This window comes from Rhinichthys klamathensis, unplaced genomic scaffold (genome assembly GCF_029890125.1).
Source record: "Rhinichthys klamathensis goyatoka isolate OS25496 unplaced genomic scaffold, OSU_Roscu_1.1 h1tg000519l_1, whole genome shotgun sequence".
NCBI classification, from domain to species: domain Eukaryota; kingdom Metazoa; phylum Chordata; class Actinopteri; order Cypriniformes; family Leuciscidae; genus Rhinichthys; species Rhinichthys klamathensis.
In genome coordinates, this window is record NW_026606998.1 from 117,173 (window position 1) to 137,788 (window position 20,616).

General features: G+C 44.5%; 1 protein-coding gene across 3 annotated transcripts in view; it reads left to right on the forward strand.

Moving 5' to 3' along the window:
* cd276 (CD276 molecule) overlaps nucleotides 1–20,616 on the forward strand; it is a 113,620-nt gene that overhangs the window by 61,936 nt on the left and 31,068 nt on the right. For all 3 annotated transcript variants that reach the window (XM_056238332.1, XM_056238331.1, XM_056238330.1), the window contains exons 5-6: nucleotides 8,722–8,856; nucleotides 14,798–14,851. In XM_056238332.1, coding sequence (XP_056094307.1) covers nucleotides 8,722–8,856; nucleotides 14,798–14,851 — 189 coding nt within the window. The remainder of the gene's footprint in view (nucleotides 1–8,721; nucleotides 8,857–14,797; nucleotides 14,852–20,616) is intronic.

The window sequence follows — 20,616 nt, forward strand, 5'->3', positions numbered from 1 at the left end:
CTCGGCTCATACGAGATCAGGATATATTGGACTCTCACAGTCAGGAATCAGCATCTGCTCATGTGGTAATTTAGTCTGATTTAAACTCTCTCTGACCTTCGTTAATGAGCGCAGAGCGAGACTGATGGTCTCCTCGAGGTCCTGTAGACCAAACACACGTTCTTCAGCTCGTATGGCACAGAACTAGAGAAGTAAACAGCACTGACTCAGACGTCTTATTAACCTTTAGAAGAAGTTGTGAAACGTGTGAGTGTAATACTGTATGTGCTGCACAAGTCCACTCTTCTCTTTAGCAGGTTTCTCTGCTCTTCTACACACTATAACAGATCTGGCCAACGCAGTGTCCTGTATCTCAGGGGCCGCATCAATACATCAATATACACACACACACACACACACATCGTGGCGACCGGCGCGCATCATCATCTCTGTGCCTGTCTGAGAGTTACCAGGGGAAATAAGCCTAGATTTCGCAGTGCTTTGCTATGCTATTGACTTTCTTTGGATCATGGCATGTTTGAGCTGATACTTACATGCACCGCACTCAGAGACATTAATATAGTACCAGCTGGAGTATTGATTTTTAAGCATATGAAATTACTGGCCGTCACATGTGTGTTGAGACTATTTTTATCTTTTGGCTCCAAGGAGGATTTTGATATTTTTTTTAAGTTCAAAGTTACACGAAAGACAACTTATACTGTGACGTATTTTATTGTATTAAATGTTCTTTGAATAATTTAGTGAAGATAAAAGAAAGGCCACTTTTATTGTGACATTTCTTTAATTTAATTTTATTTATGATTTAAAATGTTATTTATTTCATTATTTTTTTAGTGCTGTCAAATCGATTAATCGCATCTAATATAAACGTTTTTTTGTTTATATATATATATATAATTGTATGTGTGTGTGCATATCCAATTATATATGCATTGCACACACACACATATATATATATATATATATATATATATATATGTGTGTGTGTGTGTGTGTGTGTGTGTGTTTGTTTGTGTGTGTGTGTGTATTTGTACACACACATATATATAACTTATTTATAAATATAATATATATATATGCACATATATTTTATAAACAAACTTTCATGTTAGATGTGATTAATCACGATTAATCGATTTAACAACACTATTTATTTTGTTTTATTTTTCCATAATTTTATATTAAGTTATTGTGACATGTTTTATTATTATATTTTTTTATACATTTTTTTATAATCTTTTTATTTTTATTTATTATTATTTTCTATTTCATTATTAATTTAGTTTATTATATATATATATATATATATATATATATATATATATATATATATATATACACTGTATATACAGTATATATATATATACACTCACCTAAAGGATTATTAGGAACACCTGTTCAATTTCTCATTAATGCAATTATCTAATCAACCAATCACATGGCAGTTGCTTCAATGCATTTAGGGGTGTGGTCCTGGTCAAGACAATCTCCTGAACTCCAAACTGAATGTCAGAATGGGAAAAAAAAAGTGATTTAAGCAATGGTTGTTGGTGCCAGACGGGCCGGTCTGAGTATTTCACAATCTGCTCAGTTACTGGGATTTTCACACACAACCATTTCTAGGGTTTGCAAAGAATGGCGTGAAAAGGGAAAAACATCCAGTATGCGGCAGTCCTGTGGGCGAAAATGCCTTGTTGATGCTAGAGGTCAGAGGAGAATGGGCCGACTGGTTCGAGCTGATAGAAGAGCAACTTTGACTGAAATAACCACTCGTTACAACCGAGGTATGCAGCAAAGCATTTGTGAAGCCACAACACGCACAACCTTGAGGCGGATGGGCTACAACAGCAGAAGACCCCACCGGGTACCACTCATCTCCACTACAAATAGGAAAAAGAGGCTACAATTTGCAAGAGCTCACCAAAACTGGACAGTTGAAGACTGGAAAAATGTTGCCTGGTCTGATGAGTCTCGATTTCTGTTGACACATTCAGATGGTAGAGTCAGAATTTGACGTAAACAGAATGAGAACATAGATCCATCATGCCTTGTTACCACTGTGCAGGCTGGTGGTGGTGGTGTAATGGTGTGGGGGATGTTTTCTTGGCACACTTTAGGCCCCTTAGTGCCATCGTTTAAATGCCACGGCCTACCTGAGCATTGTTTCTGACCATGTCCATCCCTTTATGGCCACCATGTACCCATCCTCTGATGGCTACTTCCAGCAGGATAATGCACCATGTCACAAAGCTCGAATCGTTTCAAATTGGTTTCTTGAACATGACAATGAGTTCACTGTACTAAAATGGCCCCCACAGTCACCAGATCTCAACCCAATAGAGCATCTTTGGGATGTGGTGGAACGGGAGGAATATTGGAATATTGGTGGAATATTATTATTATTTTTTTCTATTATTTCCACAGTCGCCTACAAGAAAGTCCAGTTCTAATGTGTCAGACACTGGGCCGCGTTTTGCTCGTTTCAACATAACACCTAATGAAAAAGACACTTTCTTGAATGCTTGTTACAAATAAATTGACAGCTTAAAGATGCCGAGCGAAATCTGCAGGGCTCCCCGAACGCAGGGTTACACCGTGAAGCGCTTCAGTCAGAGACACACACGGGCCTGAGAGCATCTGTGGCGAGCTGCTTTACACTGAAGCCGCCGCTCATGAGGAGCGCAGCCAAGCCTCGGATCCCCTGGACATGAAGCGCTCGTGTGTGTGTTGTTCACCGGCACGGGTTCCTCTCGTCGACTGTTCTCGGCTCAGAAACGGAACAATAATGCATCCTGACCTGTTCTTGGCTCGGCGTTATCGTTCTGTCCTTCGAGAAGAAGCTCCAATGCTTCACGTGATTTGCCATTTTCCCACCGTACACAAGCTCTTTTTTGACTTTTACATAAGTTATTTTTTAGACAAGGCAGTCCTGAAACTAGTCTCCTTCCCTTCACCTCTGTACAGATAAAACGCTGTCAAAATAATTCTGGTTCGCATGGAAGCGATAAAACAAGTCTGTATTATGACTTTTTAAGGCCAGACAAGTAGTTTGTTGAGGCCACTTTGTAAAGAGAAACTACACGCCTGCGCACATATACAGTACATTCAAACACACACACCTATAGACTGAACACGTGATGCGCATGTGCACGCCGTCAGCGTTTACATAGATTCATGTTTTTGATGTTTAATCGGAGATGATCAAATTTTTCTAATTTCTTAACACTTGCATCTTGGAAGCAGTTTCAACGGTTTGCGTTCTCGAACACTGTTATCGTGCAAATGACCGGCCAGAACACATTAAAAGTTTTCAGTTCTCAGTAGAACAGTGTCGTGTTAGCGGCCGCTAAGTTAATAACTAATGATGTTTGCGACGGAAGTGAATCAATCAAAACTAACTTTATCTGGACAATAACTTTATTCTAGAGCTGCTGTAAAGCCTAAACAATCTGTTACTGTAATCTCCTGTTATCACTGTAAAGCTGCTGTGAAAGCGTTAAAGCGCTGTATAAATGAAGGAGACTTGACTTAGTTTTTCAATTATGTTGGTGGAGTGCGACGCCATGTTGTGTTAGCACTTCGTTCTGCTTAGCTTCTCCTCTTTCTGTCTGTTTTCCTCCCATGTCTTCACGTTTGTGCCCGAGGGAAACGTGGAGGCTGTAATATCTGTGTGTCCGGTTCACTCTCCTCATCCGCTCATGTGGAGGCCGGATCGACTCTGTTTGTCCAGATCTGATGGACGGTTATCCGGCTCAAAGCGAAGAGCCTTTTAGTGGACTTGAGAAACAATAAAACAAATCACACACCATCGTGACAAACTAACACAGTGTTGAGGCAGTCATCCGGGAGCCTGTACAGAGGGAAGAAATCACACGAGGATGAAGACGAGGGATCCGACTGAGCTTCAGACTCCGGCTGAGGAAACGTTACGTTATGCATTATGACAATTCTGATTCAACTCATACAGCAAAAAATAAATAATGATAATAATCAGTGTTTTGCCTAGCTTACAAGTATGACATATATGCTTAAACAACCATTAACAAAACCAAATATCATAAAATATGACATGATATACATAATTGCACTGGTTCTGAATAAAAATCGCTTATTAATTATTAGGGCTGTCAGTTAAACGCGTTATTAACGGCGTTAACGCAAACCCATTTTAACGCGATTAATTTTTTTATCGCGAGATTAACGGTCTTTTTGGCCTAGCAAACTTTGTCGTTTTTTTCACATGCTTTTGCAACAGGGCACGGCATGCGCGGCGCTGCGCTGCGCTATGAAACCGTATGACACCCATTCATTTCAATGGCTTGCGCCGTGCGAGGACGTTTTGTTGCTTCGTCGACCAAAGCGCAAATGGATCCAGCTAGACCGGACACAAAACAACAGGCACGCGCACACACTTGTTTGGGTCTGCGAGCCGGCCAAATAGTTGGTTAACGTTACGTTTTGAGTGGATGACGAGCGCGAGACGCCGAAATGGATGCCAATAGATTCTGAATGGAAAGTTTAACTTTTAAAAAGTTGCCAAATGGTTCCATTGACTACACCAAAGTGATCTGTGTGTTTTGTCGTTATGAACTGAGCTATCATCATCGCAGCACGTCCAGTCTGAAACACCATGTGATAATGGCCAAGCAAGCACCATAGCCAAGCACACACACACACACACACACACACACACACACACACAGCTGATGCGAATGCTCCGCCTCCTCGTCAATATCAGTACCTCGTCAGTATTTCTTTCACCCTTTTATTGATGGACAGTGTTACATTGTGTTACAAAGAAATGATTTGCTCCAAGTGAGAATGTTAGTGTGAAATTGAACACAGTATTGCCAATGTTGTTTTCAATAAAAAAAATGTGCAAAAAGCAAGGAATCCACTTTTTTCATGTTGATAAGAGCATTAAAATGAGAAAAAATAATGAACAAAAAGAAATCAAGAGACTTGATTTCAAAATGTGCGATTAATCGCAAATTAACTATGACATTAATGCGATTAATCGCGATTAAATATTTTAATCGTTTGACAGCACTATTAATTATTGATCAGTCAACCACATACGCCTTTAAAGCATGAATACTGAGAGAGTCCAGTTATTAAAACTTGTGATTGTGTAAGTTTATAGTTGCTGTGTATATTACTGAAGATGATGATGAGGATGATCGAATTAATGCGAGATGTTTTGCTATAAATCACAGACATGCATCTGAGGAATATTTCTCATTTTTCTCAGTTATTTTGCTTAATTTCCAGATTCACTCATAGTCTCGTTCTCACGCACTAGAGCTCGTTCACACATGCGCACTCTTCAGAAACGACACTTTAAATCTCTTGACAAACTAAAAGTCGTAAATGACATTTGTATGTATTCTGAATTAAAGACACAGGTTGCACTGAATGTCAGTTTGCTTATTTTGCTCAAGATCAGGATTTATTGAGTCCACATGTCAGGTAAACTAGAGACTCTGCTTCTAACCACAGGTCGAGATCTGTCGCTCACACACACTCCTCTGCGATGCTGTCGCTCACACACACTCCTCTGCGATGCTGTCGCTCACACACACTCCTCTGCGATGCTGTCGCTCACACACACTCCTCTGCGATGCTGTCGCTCACACACACTCCTCTGCGATGCTGTCGCTCACACACACTCCTCTGCGATGCTGTCGCTCACACACACTACTCTGCGATGCTGTCGCTCACACACACTCCTCTGCGATGCTGTCGCTCACACACACACCTCTGCGATGCTGTCGCTCACACACACTCCTCTGCGATGCTGTCGCTCACACACACTCCTCTGCGATGCTGTCGCTCACACACACTCCTCTGCGATGCTGACGCTCACACACACTCCTCTGCGATGCTGTCGCTCACACACGCTCCTCTGCGATGCTGTCGCTCACACACACACCTCTGCGATGCTGTCGCTCACACACACTCCTCTGCGATGCTGTCGCTCACACACACACCTCTGCGATGCTGTCGCTCACACACACTCCTCTGCGATGCTGTCGCTCACACACACACCTCTGCGATGCTGTCGCTCACACACACTCCTCCGCGATGCTGTCGCTCACACACACTCCTCTGTGATGCTGTCGCTCACACACACTCCTCTGCGATGCTGTCGCTCACACACACTCCTCTGCGATGCTGTCGCTCACACACACTCCTCTGCGATGCTGTCGCTCACACACACACCTCTGCGATGCTGTCGCTCACACACACACCTCTGCGATGCTGTCGCTCACACACACTCCTCTGCGATGCTGTCGCTCACACACACTCCTCTGCGATGCTGTCGCTCACACACACTCCTCTGCGATGCTGTCGCTCACACACACACCTCTGCGATGCTGTCGCTCACACACACTCCTCTGCGATGCTGTCGCTCACACACACTCCTCTGCGATGCTGTCGCTCACACACACTCCTCTGCGATGCTGTCGCTCACACACACTCCTCTGCGATGCTGTCGCTCACACACACTCCTCTGCGATGCTGTCGCTCACACACACACCTCTGCGATGCTGTCGCTCACACACACACCTCTGCGATGCTGTCGCTCACACACACTCCTCTGCGATGCTGTCGCTCACACACACTCCTCTGCGATGCTGTCGCTCACACACACTCCTCTGCGATGCTGTCGCTCACACACACTCCTCTGCGATGCTGTCGCTCACACACACACCTCTGCGATGCTGTCGCTCACACACACTCCTCTGCGATGCTGTCGCTCACACACACTCCTCTGCGATGCTGTCGCTCACACACACTCCTCTGCGATGCTGTCGCTCACACACACTCCTCTGCGATGCTGTCGCTCACACACACTCCTCTGCGATGCTGTCGCTCACACACACTCCTCTGCGATGCTGTCGCTCACACACACTCCTCTGCCATGCTGTCGCTCACACACACTCCTCTGCGATGCTGTCGCTCACACACACAACTCTGCGATGCTGTCGCTCACACACACTCCTCTGCGATGCTGTCGCTCACACACACTCCTCTGCGATGCTGTCGCTCACACACACTCCTCTGCGATGCTGTCGCTCACACACACTCCTCTGCGATGCTGTCGCTCACACACACTCCTCTGCGATGCTGTCGCTCACACACACTCCTCTGCGATGCTGTCGCTCACACACACTCCTCTGCGATGCTGTCGCTCACACACACACCTCTGCGATGCTGTCGCTCACACACACTCCTCCGCGATGCTGTCGCTCACACACACTCCTCTGTGATGCTGTCGCTCACACACACTCCTCTGCGATGCTGTCGCTCACACACACTCCTCTGCGATGCTGTCGCTCACACACACTCCTCTGCGATGCTGTCGCTCACACACACACCTCTGCGATGCTGTCGCTCACACACACACCTCTGCGATGCTGTCGCTCACACACACTCCTCTGCGATGCTGTCGCTCACACACACTCCTCTGCGATGCTGTCGCTCACACACACTCCTCTGCGATGCTGTCGCTCACACACACACCTCTGCGATGCTGTCGCTCACACACACTCCTCTGCGATGCTGTCGCTCACACACACTCCTCTGCGATGCTGTCGCTCACACACACTCCTCTGCGATGCTGTCGCTCACACACACTCCTCTGCGATGCTGTCGCTCACACACACTCCTCTGCGATGCTGTCGCTCACACACACACCTCTGCGATGCTGTCGCTCACACACACACCTCTGCGATGCTGTCGCTCACACACACTCCTCTGCGATGCTGTCGCTCACACACACTCCTCTGCGATGCTGTCGCTCACACACACTCCTCTGCGATGCTGTCGCTCACACACACTCCTCTGCGATGCTGTCGCTCACACACACACCTCTGCGATGCTGTCGCTCACACACACTCCTCTGCGATGCTGTCGCTCACACACACTCCTCTGCGATGCTGTCGCTCACACACACTCCTCTGCGATGCTGTCGCTCACACACACTCCTCTGCGATGCTGTCGCTCACACACACTCCTCTGCGATGCTGTCGCTCACACACACTCCTCTGCGATGCTGTCGCTCACACACACTCCTCTGCCATGCTGTCGCTCACACACACTCCTCTGCGATGCTGTCGCTCACACACACAACTCTGCGATGCTGTCGCTCACACACACTCCTCTGCGATGCTGTCGCTCACACACACTCCTCTGCGATGCTGTCGCTCACACACACTCCTCTGCGATGCTGTCGCTCACACACACTCCTCTGCGATGCTGTCGCTCACACACACTCCTCTGCGATGCTGTCGCTCACACACACTCCTCTGCGATGCTGTCGCTCACACACACTCCTCTGCGATGCTGTCGCTCACACACACACCTCTGCGATGCTGTCGCTCACACACACTCCTCTGCGATGCTGTCGCTCACACACACACCTCTGCGATGCTGTCGCTCACACACACACACCTCTGCGATGCTGTTTGCGAATGTTCGTTGTAACGATGGTTTCGGGACACACAGACTCGTTGAACTGCTGATAACGACTGAACTTGCGACCATAGTTGGCTAACGATGCTTTCGGGAAACACACCCCTGCTTGTGATTGTCTGAGTTTGTTGTTGCTGTGCATATTACTGAAGATGATGATGATGATGATGATGATGATGAGAGCTGAAATGCTGTTATTCTGCTGTAATGCGAGTGTGTTTCTCTGTCTCTCGTCTGCAGGCCAGAATCCGGTGTTTCCCCCGGTGGCTCTGTGGGTGACGGTGGGTCTGGCCGTGTGTTTGCTGGGTTTGCTCATCGCTCTGGCTGTCGTCTGCCGAAGGAAGATCCAGGAGAGCTGTGAGGAGATGAGAGCTGGTGAGGACTCAACACAGAAACAACACCTGGCCTTCAATCACTTCTAAAGCCTTTCTCCTGAAGATATTAGATGATGATAGTCTAATAATCTCCTCTTAACCCGTTCATCCGGATGTGTGCAGTTTCAGTGTCAGACTCAGATGGTATGGCCACGACTGGCCTGTTATTGTCTGTTATTTCATATTGAACACACATATACCGACTCTGGTGGGACGATAGATAGATAGATAGATAGATAGATAGATAGATAGATAGATAGATAGATAGATAGATAGATAGATAGATAGATAGATAGATAGATAGATAGATAGATAGATAGATAGATAGATAGATAGACAGACAGATAGATAGATAGATAGATAGATAGATAGATAGATAGATAGATAGATAGATAGATAGATAGATAGATAGATAGATAGATAGATAGATAGATAGATAGATAGATATTTTAGGCGGTATGTCCCTCACAAAGGAATAATCATATTTTGCAGGGTCAGTCTGTGGGATAATGTTGAGATAATAACTGTATATATTCACCAGTCTGAAATGAATATTGTTTTTATTATATTTCTGCATGGCTCGGTGACAGTGGCTGATAATCCAAAGGACGACCCACAGCAGCTCCAAATGCTAAACACACGCACACGCACACACACGCGCACACACACACACACGCACACGCACACACACACACACACACGCGCACGCACGCACACACACATTCACACACACACTTTATTGCCGAAGCCCATCTTTCCTCCTCTGCTGCTGGAAGTTCATTAGCGCCGCTAGATAATTAGTCGCGCGTGTAACTGGGGACTGCAGAAGTTGGAGGTTGAAATGACAGGAGGAAAGAGTGATGAGTGGATGGAGAAGAACTAGCAGAGAGATAGAGAGAGATAGTGAAGGATCCTGCAATCATGTGAAGGAAAACACGAGCTGGATAGAAGGAAAGAACATTGCTTTCCACCATCACACCATCTGTAATGAGTTCTATGTGCAGAGCAGGAGACATTTAAATAAAGGTCATTCCTGCGCGGCTCAGACCCCCGGGCTTTTAAAAATACATCTGCAACTGGCTTATTTCACGGAGGAAAGAAAGAGTAAATATCCAGCTGTATGACCGAATACCAAACAGGGAAATGGAATAGAATGAACACACTGACGCCGGCCAGCGATAGTCCAGACCCGATGAGCTCTTCTTTCTCCAGTAACCCGTGCAGGAATCCTGGAATAAGATTCAGTGAACGGGTCAGCAACCTGGTGAAGTAATTGAGTTTTTGAGTGAGTCTCAACATATGTGGAATACTCTTTTACTCCATTCCTGCTCTTCTCGTCTTCCCGTCAGGCAGGAGGCGTTTTTACCTCAAAGTCCACATTTGGGACTGTAATTACACTTTTTAATTGATGGTTCTTACTTGAGAACTTGGTCCCGTTGCAACATGTCATCAGCTTTTAGTCATCAGTCTTTTCAGTTTTGCTAAATGGTTTGCTGCTTGTAGCTTTGTTTATTAATACATTAATTGCATTTAATTAATAAACATGTAAATATTTATGTATAGATAAATAAAATAAAATAATGTATATAACAAATAATTATTATATTCATATTTATTAGTAAATTAGTTGTATTTAAATAATAAATACATGTAATATTTATCTATATGTGTATAGAATAAATAATTATATTTAATAGATGTATATATATATATATATTTATTATACAGTATCATGGTTATTATTGTTAACTATAACCATACAAAAAACATTATTTTAAATAAAATTAATGTTTAATTAAAATAAAATCTAGAAAAAATATTAGACTTATTTTATTTCAGATAGTTGCCAAGGCATCATTTGTAATTTCCAATTTAGTTTGAATTAAAAGTACTAAAAAAACTTGATAAACTAAAACTATGGAGGACAAAATCACATAACAAAATTATTAAGTTTAAATAACATTAAAATGAAAACAGAAAATATAAAAATAAAATCCAAATAAGTAAATCACATCTAATACATTTGTTTGAAATATTAAAGTTCCCTGTAGGCAATAATTGTATCCCTTAAACTCATCTTTGATCACCAAAATTACATATTTAAGTGTTTTTTCCTTGGAAAAAAATTCTTCATGCCTTAAAATATCTTGAATGTAACTCGACACCCTTGCCTCATTTAGTATGCGCGGTTCTATGAATATGCAAAGGAGCCCCGCCTCCACTCACTCCCTCGGCTCAGAGATCCACTGGTTGACGATCACACGTTGATCTGATTGGTTACAAGGTCGTTTGTGACGTCAGAAACACCAGCGATTTCAAACCGTGTTTTTGAGACTGTCTTTGGTTCACTGCAGTTTTAAGCAGAAAATACTCAGCAATGCTGTCGACTTATGAACTTACACATGGTGTGTCTTAAAGCATATTAAAAACACCACATCATTCCATCAACCCATCAGTCCCAGTTTCAGACTCCAGGAGGTCAGTCCCAGTCTCAGACTCCAGCAGGTGAGTCCCAGTCTCATACTGCTGGAGGTCAGTCCCAGTCTCAGACTCCAGCAGGTCAGTCCCAGTCTCAGACTCAGACTCCAGGAGGTCAGTCCCAGTCTCAGACTCCAGGAGGTCAGTCCCGGTCTCAGACTCCAGGAGGTCAGTCCCAGTCTCAGACTCCTGGAGGTCAGTCCCAGTCTCAGACTCCTGGAGGTCAGTCCCAGTCTCAGACTCCAGGAGGTCAGTCCCAGTCTCAGACTCCAGGTGGTCAGTCCCAGTATCAGACTCCTGGAGGTCAGTCCCAGTCTCAGACTCCTGGAGGTCAGTCCCAGTCTCAGACTCCAGCAGGTCAGTTTCAGACTCCAGGAGGTCAGTCCCAGTCTCAGACTCCAGCAGGTCAGTCCCAGTCTCAGACTCCAGCAGGTCAGTCCCAGTCTCAGACTCCAGGAGGTCAGTCCCAGTCTCAGACTCCAGCAGGTCAGTCCCAGTCTCAGACTCCAGCAGGTCAGTCCCAGTCTCGGATTCCCGCAGGGCAGTCTCAGTCTCAGACTCCAGCAGGTCAGTCCCAGTCTCAGACTCCAGCAGGTCAGTCCCAGTCTCAGACTCCAGCAGGTCAGTCCCAGTCTCAGACTCCAGCAGGTCAGTCCCAGTCTCAGACTCCAGCAGGTCAGTCCCAGTCTCAGACTCCAGCAGGTCAGTCCCAGTCTCAGACTCCAGGAGATCAGTCCCAGTCTCAGACTCCATGAGGTCAGTCCCAGTCTCAGACTCCATGAGGTCAGACTCCAGGAGATCAGTCCCAGTCTCAGACTCCAGCAGGTCAGTCTCAGACTCCATGAGGTCAGTCCCAGTCTCAGACTCCAGGAGATCAGTCCCAGTCTCAGACTCCAGCAGGTCAGTCCCAGTCTCAGACTCCATGAGGTCAGTCCCAGTCTCAGACTCCAGGAGATCAGTCCCAGTCTCAGACTCCAGCAGGTCAGTCCCAGTCTCAGACTCCATGAGGTCAGTCCCAGTCTCAGACTCCATGAGGTCAGTCCCAGTCTCAGACTCCATGAGGTCAGACTCCAGGAGATCAGTCCCAGTCTCAGACTCTAGCAGGTCAGTCCCAGTCTCAGACTCCAGCAGGTCAGTCCCAGTCTCAGACTCCAGCAGGTCAGACCCAGTCACAGACTCCAGGAGATCAGTCCCAGTCTCAGACTCCAGCAGGTCAGTCCCAGTCTCAGACTCCAGCAGGTCAGTCCCAGTCTCAGACTCCAGCAGGTCAGTCCCAGTCTCAGACTCCATGAGGTCAGACTCCAGGAGATCAGTCCCAGTCTCAGACTCCAGCAGGTCAGTCCCAGTCTCAGACTCCATGAGGTCAGTCCCAGTCTCAGACTCCAGGAGATCAGTCCCAGTCTCAGACTCCAGCAGGTCAGTCCCAGTCTCAGACTCCATGAGGTCAGTCCCACTCTCAGACTCCATGAGGTCAGTCCCAGTCTCAGACTCCAGGAGATAAGTCCCAGTCTCAGACTCCATGAGGTCAGTCCCAGTCTCAGACTCCATGAGGTCAGTCCCAGTCTCAGACTCCATGAGGTCAGTCCCAGTCTCACACTCCATGAGGTCAGTACCAGTCTCAGACTCCTGGAGGTCAGTCCCAGTCTCAGACTCCATGCAGGTCAGTCCCAGTCTCAGACTCCAGCAGGTCAGTCCCAGTCTCTGACTCCAGCAGGTCAGTCCCAGTCTCAGACTCCATGAGGTCAGTACCAGTCTCAGACTCCAGCAGGTCAGTCCCAGTCTCAGACTCCATGAGGTCAGTCCCAGTCTCAGACTCCAGCAGGTCAGTCCCAGTCTCAGACTCCAGCAGGTCAGTCCCAGTCTCAGACTCCATGAGGTCAGACTCCAGGAGATCAGTCCCAGTCTCAGACTCCAGCAGGTCAGTCCCAGTCTCAGACTCCATGAGGTCAGACTCCAGGAGATCAGTCTCAGACTCCAGCAGGTCAGTCCCAGTCTCAGACTCCATGAGTTCAGTCCCAGTCTCAAACTCCAGGAGATCAGTCCCAGTCTCAGACTCCAGCAGGTCAGTCCCAGTCCACAGTGACAGAGGCTCATTTCTCTTGGCTGTCATAATGTGTGTGTAGAGGTTGTGGGCGATCCTAACTGGATCGAGCAGCTGGTGAGATTGGGCTGTTAGCTGGGATATTGGGCTGGAGAGCCTCCGCGCAGGGAAATCAACAATGTACGTTTGCTCTTTTATTTCATTTCTTGGTGTCTGCTTCACTCTTGGCTCAAACTTCACTCAATTTAATTATCTCCTTTTGTCTTTTGACCGAATCTTTCCATGTATTTATCCGACGAAATTCTAGTTGACACTGAATATTTTCAAGTAATCAGTGTGACTGATCTGAAATCAAAAGTCTCAGTTTGGGCTTGATAACCGCATTTACTAGCAGGTGTGGATCTCTCTGAATTGTTCTGCTCTTTCAACAGTTTCTGGAGCAGCTCAAAAATGCTCCATTTAGTTTTGTCTAGCCGTCCATGATCACAGTTGATGATCCCAGCTAACAAAAATGTTCTTAAAACATTTAGCAAATGTTCACATTCAATTATGAAAATGTTGTTTCTGAATGTTCTCTGAATATTCAAAACGTAAAAAATTTTCAATGTATTAAAAATGTTTTTTCTTGGTTATGTGAACATTAAGATGATATATTCCATTGTATCATTCTACAAACATTATGGAAATGTTACTTTTGAATGTTCTCTGAAAGTTCTGTAACAAGTAGCAACATTTAAAAAATGTAAGAAAATTTATATATTCCATCAGCAAGTTTACGTTAACAAGTTTTAACGTTTTAGAACATTATTGATAACATTATTGTTAATTATTTTGCACATAACAAAATAATTAACGAAATAAAAAAACTGAGATTGTGTAAATAAAATGCATACATAATATATTGTCATTTTTGTCTTTTTATGTCTACATGATCTGTTTGTCAACACTGAAGTAGCTTTGCACTGGTTGTTTGTGTGACGAGAAAGAAGTGGGGACGCCATGCTAAAACATGTGATAAACCAGCCTAAGACTGTTAGCTGGTCTGCCATCCGGCTCAAGCTGGTTTGCTGGATTTAGGGGTCAGACTGGGAGACCAGCTGACCCAGTTTGAGCTGAGATCAGCATAAACTGTTGTTTTCATCTTTGACTTCTGGACTGTGAAGAAAGGCATCGCAGCTACTTTACATTGGAGTGTGTGTGAATTCACATCTATCTGTATTTTAGAGTAGACTATATCTCATAAAGCTGGATCTTTAAACATGGATTTCCCTCTGGAAGGTTGTATGTTTCATATTTTCAGATGTTCCTGAACTGTGTTTTTCCTCAGTGTGTGTGAAGGCATGACTGTGCATAATGTGACAGCTGAAACTGCATATGTATTTGGAGACCATAAACTCATTCCTTCTGATCTGTTTCTTTACAGAAGAAGAAGCCAAAGAACTTGAGGAAGCCAAAGAATTAGAAGAAGCCAAGTCAGGTTAGTTGCCTTATATATTTTATGTATAAATGTACAGAATGATAGTTGTGTGTTCACATGTAAAGACTGGTGTGACATCACTATGAACGAAATCAGGCTGTAAAGTAGTTCGTTTGGAGTTCCAGGAAAGTTCGTTCCCATTGGTCCGAGGAGATGATGTAAGACGTGGGTGTGGCTCTAAGGCTCCGCCTACTTTATATATATATAGTTATATATATATAAAGATATAAAGTTGAACTCTTCTCTGGTTTGATTTTCTGTTCAGTCCGTCGAGGTCAGATGTGAGTAAAAGCATGAACACACTGCAGAGCTGCTTTATTATGGGTGCTGGTTTCCGCCACAGAATAAAAAATAAAAAAGGTAATTCTGACTTTTTATCTCACAATTCTGACTTTTTATCTCAGAATTGCGTGATATAAAGTCGCAATTGCGAGTTATAAAGTCAGAACTGCGTGATATAAAGTCGCAATTGCGAGTTATAACGTCAGAATTGCAATATAAAGTCGCAATTGCGAGTTATAAAGTTAGAATTGCGTGATATAAAGTCGCAATTGCGAGTTATAACGTCAGAATTGCGTGATATAAAGTCGCAATTGCGAGTTATAAAGTCAGAATTGCGTGATATAAAGTCGCAATTGCGAGTTATAACGTCAGAATTGCAATATAAAGTCGCAATTGCAAGTTCTAAAGTTAGAATTGCGTGATATAAAGTCGCAATTGCGAGTTATAAAGTCAGAATTGCGTGATATAAAGTCGCAATTGTGAGTTATAACGTCAGAATTGCAATATAAAGTCGCAATTGCGAATTATAAAGTCAGAACTGCGTGATATAAAGTCGCAATTGCGAGTTATAACGTCAGAATTGCAATATAAAGTCGCAATTGCGAGTTATAAAGTTAGAATTGCGTGATATAAAGTCGCAATTGCGAGTTATAAAGTCAGAATTGCGTGATATAAAGTCGCAATTGCGAGTTATAACGTCAGAATTGCAATATAAAGTCGCAATTGTGAGTTATAAAGTTAGAATTGCGTGATATAAAGTCGCAATTGCGAGTTATAAAGTCAGAATTGCGAGTAATAAAGTCGCAATTGTGAGAGGAAAAATTTCCCTTAGAATTGGACTTTATTACTCGCAATTGCGACTTTATATCTCACAATTCTGAGAAAAGATGTCAGAATTACAGCTTGGGTTTCTACTATAAAGCTATGGAAGCTTTCTGCCACAGAATAAAACATTTTAAAAGATGAAAAAACTGAAGCTGTAATTCTAATTGAAAGAGACATGTTTAATACGGTAAAGCTGCTGCTTTAAAGCAATCTATTGTATAATAAGTGCTGTATAAATAGACGTGACATGACTGATGCACACATCCACATCACTGTGATTACATGCTTTCTGAACGGCTGTTTTCTGTTATTTTGTTTATTTTGTTATTAAGAGGAAAGCGCAGCACATGTTCATCTAAATGTGGACGGCATCGAGATGTTCGCTAGAAACAGTATCTCGCTGTAAAGGTGTTTCAAACCTCTTTTTACCTCTAATCGAATAACGAAAAACAACTTAACTGCGATCATATCAGGACCTCAAAAGTCTTCACTGTGAAAAGTAGAAGTGTAGTATCAAAAATGCAATACATTGATTAAACTCGCATAAAAAAGGGACAGTTTCTACCATTTTAAACACATTTCCTTTGTGGATATCTCTTCTATTAATGCTAGCTATTCTGGGCTCTGGCTCCACAGTAAAAAAAAGAGTCATGGTTCAATCTCTTAATGACCCTAAATGGCATTGTAGTAATTATGATATTTAATGCAAGTGTGAAACGAATGTGAAAAGTGCAATAATAGGACTCTAGAACTAAATAGATTTGATCTCGTTCAGCTTAAATCCATCTTTAGTCCTTATGATTCTTTTTTTCATGATCTGTAGCTCTCTGAAAATGAATCTCGGTGAGAATTCATGAGCGTTTGTGGCTAAATCGGCACGGCTGTCAAGTAGAACGAGCCCCGTCTCTCGCCCCAGGTGAAGGCCAGAGTAAACGCTGGCAGAGTCCAGGTTCTGCTCCCCCTGTGGCTTTAATGTCATTAAAGATTCATTTGACTCCTTTAGTCTGATTGAATTATTCAGCCTGGCCATGAGCAGTAGAGTTAATACTATGAGATTTTAATAAGCAGGCAGGTGAAGAGGGTCAGAGAGAGAGAGAGAGTGAGCGAGCGATGTGTCCGCGGTAATGGGGGTCTCATGAATATTTCACATGTGATGAGTGTCAGATGTGTGTGTGTGTGTGTGTGTGTGTGGATGACGTGACGTGTGATGCTGACGGTGGGAATCCTTCAACGCTGTAAACTGACTGGCTTTGTGTCAGCAGCTTTTAATTTGAGTCATGTGGCTGGATCGGTCCGTCAGTCCCGTCTGTAGATGTGAGTGAATGTTTTAAACAGTTTTTATCTCAAGCTCTGATGATGGAGACAGCGAGAGAAACAGTCGAGCACAACTACATTTTGTAAGTGTTACAAAGGATGCAATCTCGTTTTCCCCCCTATAAACTTAATACGACAGATGCCTGCATTTATTAATTAATATATTCACGTTGCAAAATATTTTCAGGAAGTTGTTGGCATGCCCACTTTTGACATTTAATAAGCCTCATTACCACATCCAACCTGGCATCACATTTGCCAAAAAGTGTTTGCCAGTAATAAGGAGAGGTATAGAGATCAGGGTAATTATAGTAAACTAAAACTGTAAAAAAAAAAAAAAAAAATGTGTTAATTAAAATAAACCTTAAATGAAATAAAATAAAATATTACCAAACATAATCTTATTTTATTTCCGATAGTTGCCAATGCAAGATTTATGTACTAAAATAACTAAAACTATCAACATATTTAAAAAAACACAAAAGATTACTAGAACTTTAACTAAAGTTAAAAGTTAAAATATAAAATCAAAAATCAAAATAATAACAACTATTACAGTATCTCAATGATACTAAAATAAGAATCAAATATATTCTATTTGTTTATATTTCTTCATAACTAATTCGCTGTATTGAATTTCATATGCTAAATGATTAATGAAAATCTGAGTAATTTTCATATTAGTAGCAAAAGTGGGGTTTTTTTATTCCACCTTCCCTGTAGGTAATGAACACCTAAATATTATTATTACATTACTCTCATATGTCATTTTCATAATTTCTGATATTAAGTAAAAATGACTGAATCCTGTCGGCAGCTCTCGTTCTGCTTTTGTCAGTGTAATGTTTCAGATATGAGTGAGAAATTTAGACAAGAGTGTAGCAAAGTTGAAATAATATGAACAATTACAGTCTTGAGAAAGAAAAAACCAGGAGTCGCGTGAAATTCCCCGTTGTGTCCACAGACTTTCCACTGAACCATTTTAACCGGTTGAAAGCTTGTTTTTCTTTTTCATAATTTTTTTAAGAAACGTAAAGAAACATTCCACAAATATGATGTTGACAGGTTATAAACAGTCTATAAACAAGGCCATTTAAACTACATCTGTGGAATATTTTAATTGTACAGAATACGTTATTATAAAACCTTAATAATCTGTTACAGATTGGTTTGGGTTTGTTGTTGCTTTAACATTATGAGGCTGTTTCAAACCTAAACCTAGGAGGTTTCACAACATTTCTAAAACTTTTTTTTGGTTATATATACTGTATATATATATATATATATATATATATGTTTTGTTGCAGGTGTGCTACTAGAACATTTTGTACTGCAGTGTTTCCGACCGGTAACCAAAATGCAACGTTGTGTAAAAGCGTTTTGTACTTGCTGGGTTGTTTCATTTTCATGTTCATTCTAGTATCTGCAGTCTCCTGCTGCTTTCAGACTTTTCCTCCCTCACCATCTGGTACTTTCTTTTTGCAAATTGATGATTGTCCTCATCCGGCAAGATCCATTGAGCTCACGTCTTTACAGTAGTTTCGCCCAGAGGAAAACCTCCGTAAGCCTCCAGCCACGCCCCCAACTCTCCGCCTTCTACAGTAGCCACGCCCCAACTCTCTGCGTTCTACAGTAGCCACGCCCCCAACTCTCTGCCACACCCCCAACTCTCCGCCTTCTACAGTAGCCACGCCCCAACTATCCATCTGCTACAGTAGCCACGCCCCCAACTCGCCGTCTGCTACAGTAGCCACGCCCCCAAACCCTGTCTGCTACAGTAGCCACGCCCCCAACTCTCCGCCTTCTACAGTAGCCACGACCCCAACTCTCTGCCTTCTACAGTAGCCACGCCCCCAACTCTCTGCCTTCTACAGTAGCCACGACCCCAACTCTCTGCCTTCTACAGTAGCCACGCCCCAACTCTCTGCGTTCTACAGTAGCCACGCCCCCAACTCTCTGCCACACCCCCAACTCTCCGCCTTCTACAGTAGCCACGCCCCAACTATCCATCTGCTACAGTAGCCACGCCCCCAACTCGCCGTCTGCTACAGTAGCCACGCCCCCAAACCCTGTCTGCTACAGTAGCCACGCCCCCAACTCTCCGCCTTCTACAGTAGCCACGACCCCAACTCTCTGCCTTCTACAGTAGCCACGCCCCCAACTCTCTGTCTGCTACAGTAGCCACGCCCCCAACTCTCTGCCTTCTACAGTAGCCACGCCCCCGGCTCTCTGCCTTCTACAGTAGCCACGCCCCAACTATGCCTACTACAGTAGCCACGCCCCAACTCTGTCTGCTACAGTAGCCACGCCCCAAACTCTCAGTCTGCTACAGTAGCCACGCCCCAAACGCTCCGCCTGCTACAGTAGCCACGCCTCAAACTCTCAGTCTGCCACAGTAGCCACGCCCCAAACGCTCCGCCTTCTACAGTAGCGACGCCCCAAACTCTCCACCTTCTACAGTAGCCACGCCCCCAAACTCTCCACCTTCTACAGTAGCCACGCCCCTAACGCTCAGTCTGCTACAGTAGCCACGCCCCAAACTCTCAGTCTGCTATAGTAGCCACGCCCCCAACTCTCAGTCTGCTACAGTAGCCACGCCCCAAACGCTCCGCCTGCTACAGTAGCCACGCCCCAAACTCTCCACCTTCTACAGTAGCCACGCCCCCAAACTCTCCACCTTCTACAGTAGCCACGCCCCCAAACTCTCAGTCTGCTATAGTAGCCACGCCCCCAACTCTCAGTCTGCTACAGTAGCCACGCCCCCAACTCTCTGTCTGGTACAGTAGCCACGTCCCAAACTCTCCACCTTCTACAGTAGCCACACACCCCAAACGCTCAGCCTGCTACAGTAGCCACGCCCCAAACTCTCAGTCTGCTACAGTAGCCACGCCCCAAACTATCCGTCTGCTACAGTAGCCACCCCCCCAACTCACCGTCTGCTACAGTAGCCACGCCCCCAACCCCCTGTCTGCTACAGTAGCCACGCCCCCAACTCTCCGCCTTCTACAGTAGCCACGACCCCAACTCTCTGCCTTCTACAGTAGCCACGCCCCCAACTCTCTGTCTGCTACAGTAGCCACGCCCCCAACTCTCTGCCTTTATACAGTAGCCACGCCCCCAGCTCTCTGCCTTCTACAGTAGCCACGCCTCAACTCTCTGCCTTCTACAGTAGCCACGCCCCCAACTCTGTCTGCTACAGTAGCCACGCCCCAAACGCTCCGCCTGCTACAGTAGCCACGCCTCAAACTCTCAGTCTGCTACAGTAGCCACGCCCCAAACGCTCCACCTTCTACAGTAGCCACGCCCCAAACTCTCCACCTTCTACAGTAGCCACACCCCCCAAA